Genomic DNA, 7,692 nt, shown 5'->3' on the forward strand with positions numbered 1-7,692 from the left:
TTGGTTGGTTGGTTGGTTGGTTGGTTGGTTGGTTGGTTGGTTGGTTGGTTGATTGGTTGGTTGGTTGATTAATTGGCTGATTGGTTGGTTAGGTGGTTGGTTGCATGGTTTAAGTTAAAGGCTTACTCTACAGTCCAAGCTCCTGCCTCTGCATCCCAAGTGCTGGGATTCCAGGTATGAGTCACCACACCTTGGCTTCCTCTGACCAAAGCAGGGTGGGATGCTTCAGCTGCCACTCATTCTAACAAGACAGTTCAGTAAGTCTTCACTGAGGTGCCAAAGGAAAATGCCAGACAGTGTGTGTTTCTTCTTGTGCTTCCAGAGGGTGTTTCTTGAAGCAGAAAGTGAAGAAGAGATCTTTGCCCATCTGGGATTGGACTACATTGAGCCATGTGAAAGAAATGCCTAAGAAGGAGTTGTTGACATTGTTCTTTTCAGGTTAGACAAACTGTGTTCTGTGTTAGTAAAAAGATAGCTTGGGAAAGTCTGGGATTCTTTGAACTCTGAGGATGCTGGCAGCAAGTGGTTCATAAGTATATTATGCAGAGAGACTATTCTAAAGCAACTTTGAAGCCTTGATAAACCAGGATGCAGTCATGGTTCACATTCTCAGGTCACCTGTCCTACTGCTGCAGAGAATTCATAGTTCTTTTGTCTATTTTGTTTTAATAAAAATGGTCTTGTCATTGGAGCATCATCCAGAGAAGTGTATCAAAGCCCACCTAACTCCTGTGTGTCTGAATCTCTGTATGTCACCAATAAAAATAGGAAACAGAAGCATGAAGTTTTCTTTGCTTTGTTTGATTATTTTATTTCTAAACACAAGTGAAAATATGGAAGAGTTAGAACTTGTGGTTGATTTTGAAGGGACACGTGGGTGTAGTTAGTACATCAGAGGTTCCCAAGAAGACCCTGGGTCCCCTCAGAAGTGCTGGGAGGCAGGGTGCTGACTCCTAGCTGTCTCCACTCTGCCCTGAGCCGGTTCCTTTCTTGTCCAGCCCAGGCCTCTATTAGCGAAAGTTCTCATTGCTCTCTCTTAGTTTTATAAGCTGTTTCCTAAACCATACAGGAAAGACTTCCTTTTCCACCTGGAGCTCTGAAAAAGAGCATGGTTTCTTCTTCTCAGGGAACTCATGGAAGGGAGGCAGCCTCTGGAACACCCATCACCAGATCTGCTCTTACTTTCTGTTTTCTCCAGGAGGGCACAGGACAGATCTTATGTCCTGAAGGGATCCAGAGGCCACCTATTAAAGGGACATCACTGTCCTCAGCCTGCTTTAAAGCTGGAGGCAAACTGATGAGTATCAGCCTGTGTCCAGGAGACGAGGGCTGGAAGGGAATCCTGCTGAGGAAGGAAAGTGGTGCCCCATGAGAAACGAGGTCCCACACCACAGACACCTTCGTAGGATTCTCCTAAGAGAATGGGAAGAATCGTGCCTCACTAGTTACCGTGCTTTTCATCATAAAGGTTTAATCAGCCTGACCCAGATGTCTCTTCTCCAAGAAATGCTTTGCCATTTCTTAAGGCCCGGTCAAAAGACCAGAATACCTCTGGCCTTGAGTGGCAACAGGACAATCTGGCCTGCCCCAAAAGATTAGACTATTTCATACTGAGAAGAGACAACCCATCTGGACCTGTCAGTCACTTGCCCAAGAGACCACCCCTCTGTAAGGCTGTTTCACCTAAAACTATGCTAAAGATTTGGGAGGAATAACTAACTGTCCCTTTAAGAAGATGATATGCTTTTCCCTCCCAGAAACACCCCTTCTGTGAAGTTGCTTATAGGGCTGTTACTGCAAAGCTTTATCAAGCCTGCCTGCTTTGTGAAATTACTCAGATAAGCTTAGCTTTTCCTTTTTTTTTTTTTAATCTCTTTTTCTTACTTTTGGATCTAGGCTGGAGCCTGGGCCTGCGGTCTCTGGTGCTCTGAGCTTTCTCACTTTTTCTTTGAAGCCATATCCTCCACTTACCATGTGACTGCGTGTCTGCCACCTGACTGCAGCCACCATGCCTAACCAAATAGGCCTGTTCTCTCTTCCTATACTTCCTCTTCCTCCCTCTCATCCATGCATCTGGCAAGATTTAAAACCTTCTTTCTTTCTTCCTTTCTTTATTTTCTTTACTTAAATGCTAATAAAACTATCCCCAAGCTGCTATCTGAGCTAATTTTTAAAATTATTTTATCATTAGGGCCAAGGATACGAAGAGGGGGCTGGAGAAATGGCTCAGCAGTTAAGAGCGCTTACTGCTCTTCCAGAGGTCCAGAGTTCAATTCCCAGCAACCACATGGTGGCTCACAGCCATCTGTAATGGGATCTTATGCCCTCTTCTGGTGTGTCTCAAGACAACTACAATGTGCTCACATATATAAAATAAATAAATACAAAAAAATTAAGCAAATTAGCAATGAAATAATTAAAAAAAAAAGAATAGGAAGATGATGACCCCAAATTCCCTGGTGACATCCGCATTGCAGCAGACCACCCCAAGGCAGGTCTCAGGCAGTACTGGGGGAGATGAGACTCCGATCTGTAGCAGCCCACACCCCTGGGAAGTGAGATTGATAACATCAGTTCTGCCAGAGCCCAGGTCTCATCGGCATCCTGACTATAAGCGCGATGCCCAGAAGCACATGGGACCCTGAGGTGAACACATGCGTAGGGCTGCTTGTATCCACGCTCCTCCCAATCCTTTAGGGGGTAGGAACAAAAACCTCAGGGAACCCAGGGGTTGTCTAGCAGGGTAACAGGACATGCTGCAAACCCTTGAGGAGACAGGCCTTCCCACTGCTGATGACTGACAGATGCCTCTCCAGCCTCTTCAGCTCTATCCATCGCTCCTTGAGCTTCCTATGCCCATGTCTGGAGATGAGAGAGAATCTGGGAGCACTGGTTTAACCTACGCCATGGAGTTGGTTGCCATGCAGCCAATAGACAGGCTGCTGTGCTCATGTGTGAACCTTTGATGTAATATCCCACGACTGGGGCACATACCTGCGTGGAGAGGTGCTGAGTGATCCTCTTTGAATGACTGTGGCCACACAGTCCTTCCAGGAAAGTCTGCTGTGGTCATGGTGGGAATTAACATGGGGTTCCTTAAGGATAATGCAAACTAAATTCAAGGAGTCTGGGATCCCAGGGATCAGAGGCACCCGGTCCCCTTCCCTACCCAGCCTCCATCGGAGTTAGTGATGCCAGTCCACCATGGGATCTCATGAACCTGTCATGATCAGAGAAACCACTTCCTCATAGCCCACTGAGGTGTGAGCAAGGCCAGTTGGTGAGTCAGAGCAGGACCTGACTAATGCTCCAAATCCTGATCTTTTCAATATATCAGTTGTCAAGAAGAGAATGGAAGAAGGAAAGGTGGCCACAAGGCTGCTTGGGTTTTCAGCATGGAGTTTTCCCCACTGCCTGTTAGTGGCGTCCACTACAAGGCAGGGAAGGGGCTTTAGTGAAAGTAGGGAAGCCCAAAGCACTAGAGAAAGCACATGGGTTCTGGCCAGCATCGGAGGAAAAGAGGCAGAGAAAAGTGAAAAGTTGCCCCCTTAGCCTAGGGAAAGACGAGCCACAGATACCTTGTAGGTTCATACAATGGCTATTTATTTTCACCTTATTACAAAATAAGTCTTCGTACCAAAAGAAATCCTGAACCTTGCAAGTTTAGTGAAAACAATTTGAAATGAAGATTCCAAGCAGTTGATTGTAAGTAGAATTAAAATGAAGAATCCCCAAAAAACAGTCATACCATATTTTATATGTTACAAGGCTTACTGATCTGAGTACTTCAATCAAGCCTCTCAGCTGCCCTCAGGAGTCAGTTTTATGAGCATAAAACTGAGGCTCTGGGTGACCAACATTCTAGGCTGGAGCTGAAACCCATATATGTCAAAGCCACAGTCTCCTCAAGTTCTCAGGGAGTCCAAGGTCGTTCCCTACCATGCAAGAGAAGTGAGCCTTTAACATCCCTGGGCATAGCTGATTGAAGATGTTCAAATGTGCTTACCTAAGACCTGGGCCCATGAAACAACAGAAAATTGATTTCAGAGGGGCTTTGAAAGGTAGCTGTTAACATGTGATGGTCACTGGGTTTATAGAACCATTTCTTAGATTGCTCAAGAAATTGGACTATTTCTGAACAACCTGAGTCCCCATGCAAGGAAAGATGGTTCTCTGGGATATCAAGGTGGCTCAAGGAGATTGCGGATGTTTCCAGAGACACCCTGAGGCCTCAGCTCTCCCCTGTGAAGCATGGCCTGTTTCAAGGCAGTGCCTTGCACTGAAAGGTTACAATGACACTGTCTGGGGAAGTGAAGGCAAAGATCAGGCCTGAACTGGTGAAGTTGTTCCCAGATGTCCCTTGGATGGCAGGCGTGGATACACTAGCCCACCCCTTTGGTCCTGCGTTCATTTTTGGTCCTCTTGCTGTCTCGCCCTCACCAACATCTTTTCTTCACGGTACTTCGAAGCAAATGCTTCATTGCAAAGAAAAGTCATCAAAACATGAATGCCAGTTTTGTATTAGTTACTCCTCTCAGTGTTATGATAAAATAAACTTAAGGGTGGAGTGGTTTATTTTGGCTCACAGTTTGAGGGTTCAGTTCAAGAAAAGCATGAGGGCAGGAGTGAGAGGCAGCTGGCCATACTCTTTATCTGTAGTCAGGATGCAGATAGTGACGAATTATTGGTGCTCAACTTAAATTCCCTTTTATTCAGTCCAGAACGCCAGGCTGTGGAATGATGCTGGCCACATTCAGGTAGATCTTCTTGCTCAGTTAAATCTCTCTGGAGGTGTGTCTCCTTGGTGATTCTCAATCCCATGAAGTAGACAGTGAAGGTTAACCATCCAGGACTTCAGCATCCTACAGGTTAATGTGTGCTTGTGATTTGGAACTTAGTTGACGCCCAAGGACAAATAGTGTCCAGAGTTGAAGTGAAGAGACTGCGAGTGACCACTAGAGTTATTTTTAAATGTCAACAATTTGGATTGCAGGCCACGGAGAAGGTTTAGATTTCTTTGTTGACTTTGTGACTATGGATAACAAGTACCTCAGAGCAGCTGCCTGATCGGACCAGTGGGATGGGAAGAAGGGGGAAGAACTGGGTAAGGAGGGGGATCGATATCTCTAGTGTCTACTAAGTGGAAATCGCTTCCTTTATTCCTTTTGTAATTTTTTCAATAGCTAAACGAAGCACAGAATATTCTTCTGTCTTTTATAAAACCCCAAACAGGCTTGGGGAGGGCAGGTGAGCTCATCAGAATTCTCAGAAGTCCTCCGCGGTGTGTGTGACTAGGGAGTGCATATCCCATTCTCAGTTGTATGACAGGACTCAGCCATGTGCTTTCTTGTGTTGGGGATGTGAGCTTTATCCTGAGCTATTCAAATGGCTTCTTTCACGTGTCTTCTGTTAAGGTTAATGCATGTCCTAACTTGTACCAAGTTGGCCTTGGTCAATGCACCCAAAAAAAGCCAACTCCCAAAGCTCTACAATTATTTTTTTAATGATAACAGTTGAAGCAGGTAGAGGAGAAGGCAGGACACTCAGGAGCCACGGCATTTCCCAAAGCCAGACTTCTCTAGATTCAGAAATAGGACATACGGGGCTCATCTGGATGCACAAGCAACTCACCCAGGTTGCATTGCTGATTACACTGCGAGGTCTGAGACTGAATGAACCTGACTGCAGCCATCCCCTAAAGAGGCAAGGCAACCAGATGGGTCCTGGATCCATTCATGAAACTGACGTGGAATGAGAGGCAGCTGGCTCGTCACCTCTCCATCCATGGACCCTGAGCACAAATCCCAGGTTTTCAGCCCTGTTCCAGCTCTGGGTCTGCTCCCTGATGCAGTGACCATCATTCTAGGCTCAGTCTGGGTATGAGCCACCAAAGTCCTCTTCTTCTCTCTATTTCTTCAGGAGGACGGTAGGTGTCCGGCAGGGGCTCCTCGCTTCCCGAGACAGTCTTCACATATATGTGACCTTCTTGGGTGCCTCGTGGGTTCATTTCATGGGTGGGTGAGCGCCTAGGATTCTTGAGAACACAAACAGACTTTTAAAATGATACAGCAAAGACTCCAGCTTCTGGCTAAGATGAACTCAAACAGCCGTACTGATCCTCGAATGGAAACAGCAAAACTCAGACCAAACATTTGAAACAATGGTTGGCAAGACAGTGGGACTCGGGAGGGTAAAGACACTGAATCTTTTTTTTTTTTTTTAAACTTTATTTATTTATTTATTATAAGTACACTGTAGCTGTCTTCAGACACCCCACAAGAGGGCATCAGATCTCATTGCAGATGGTTGTGAGCCACCATGTGGTTGCTGGGATTTGAACTCATGACCTCTGGAAGAACAGTCAGTGCTCTTAACCACTGAGCCATCTCACCAGCCCAAGACACTGAATCTTGAGGGGCAGGAACTGAGTGACTTTGACAGTTGCCTGAGCTTATTGTCTTCAAGGGGTTTTCAGGCCATGCAATTATTGCAATTGACAGTTGCCTGAGTTTGTTGTCTTCAGGCCATGCAATTATTGCAATTATCTCTCTGGCTAATTGCTGTTGGCAGACTGTCTTCATCTCTTAACTTTTAATCTATTCGAGTATTACATTCAGAAAGTGTTGTTCCCCAGGTTTTTATAAAGTTGGGTATTGCTTCTATAGCCAACCAGACTCTCTATGCTTTGTAAGTGAAGCTACTTTGGCTGTTTATATCCAATGTGATCACTGATCTGGGTGGATTCAAGCCAACTCTCTTGCTTCTCTTTTGTGCTTATCCTACTTGCTCGCCTCTTATTGTTCTTCTCATGCCTTGTTCCCTATAAACTTTAGAACCTTACTACGTTTATTGAAAATGTGTTGGGATTTATATCACAAATATATTCATTTTAATTTAAAATTCTCTATGTGTATGAATGTTTTGCCTAAATGTACATGCCTGGTATCTAAGGAGATCAGAAGACTGCAGCTATCCTAAAATTAGAATAATAGGCCATTGTGAGCTGTTATGTGTGTGCTGGGAACTAAATCCAGGTCTTCTAAAAAAGCAGGAAGTGCTTTTGACTGCTGAGACTTTTCTCTAGCTCTACAATTACAAACAGTACCAGGAATTTGTGGTGGCTGACAACTTTGTGCTGTTGAGTCTTTCTATCCAAAACCACAGTATATAACCATCATAACTTAGCTATTGTTGAATGTCTTCTACTAAGTTTTATTATTTCCATGACAGGATTAGACATTTGGTCAGATTTATTCTTTAGCATTCCATGTATCTTATTACCGCTGTAAAATAGGATTTTATAAATTTCCTTTTTCTAACTGGTAGCTATTAATATTAAGAAATACATATCACTTTTGATTTTTTTTTCAGTGCTGGAAATCAAACCTAGGCCTTTGCTCATACAAAGTGGGTACTATACCTCAAAGCTAAAAATCTCATGTACTGTTTTTATACACAATATACTGTTTATATACAATAAACATATTTGACTATTTTTCTAAGTCCAATAATTTATCTCTAGATTATTAAGTTTTTCTATGTTGACAGCCACATATCACCTACAAATTATGTTAATTTTACTTCTTCCTTTTCAATGTTATATTTGTTTTATATATATTTATATTTGTTTATATATGAGGATATATATATGTATATGTATATGTATATGTATATGTATATGTATATGTATAT

At 43.7% G+C, this 7,692-nt stretch overlaps 2 protein-coding genes across 4 annotated transcripts in view; one reads left to right on the plus strand and one right to left on the minus strand.

Annotated features, from left to right (window-relative positions):
• Dntt (DNA nucleotidylexotransferase) overlaps positions 1 to 784 on the plus strand; it is a 31,545-nt gene extending 30,761 nt beyond the window's left edge. For 2 of the 3 annotated variants that reach the window (XM_028775828.1, XM_028775839.1), the window contains one exon: positions 323 to 784. In XM_028775828.1, the coding sequence (XP_028631661.1) occupies positions 323 to 409 (87 nt within the window). In that variant the 3' untranslated portion in view covers positions 410 to 784. The remainder of the gene's footprint in view (positions 1 to 322) is intronic. The other variant, XM_028775847.1, reaches the window with a different exon arrangement.
• Positions 785 to 5,857: 5,073 nt separating this feature from the next.
• Opalin (oligodendrocytic myelin paranodal and inner loop protein) overlaps positions 5,858 to 7,692 on the minus strand; it is a 12,997-nt gene continuing 11,162 nt past the window's right edge. The window contains exon 6 of the mRNA XM_028773218.1: positions 5,858 to 6,034. Within this exon, the coding sequence (XP_028629051.1) occupies positions 5,858 to 6,034 (177 nt within the window). The remainder of the gene's footprint in view (positions 6,035 to 7,692) is intronic.

This window comes from Grammomys surdaster, unplaced genomic scaffold (assembly GCF_004785775.1).
Source record: "Grammomys surdaster isolate TR1022 unplaced genomic scaffold, NIH_TR_1.0 66, whole genome shotgun sequence".
Classification (NCBI taxonomy): Eukaryota; Metazoa; Chordata; class Mammalia; order Rodentia; family Muridae; genus Grammomys; species Grammomys surdaster.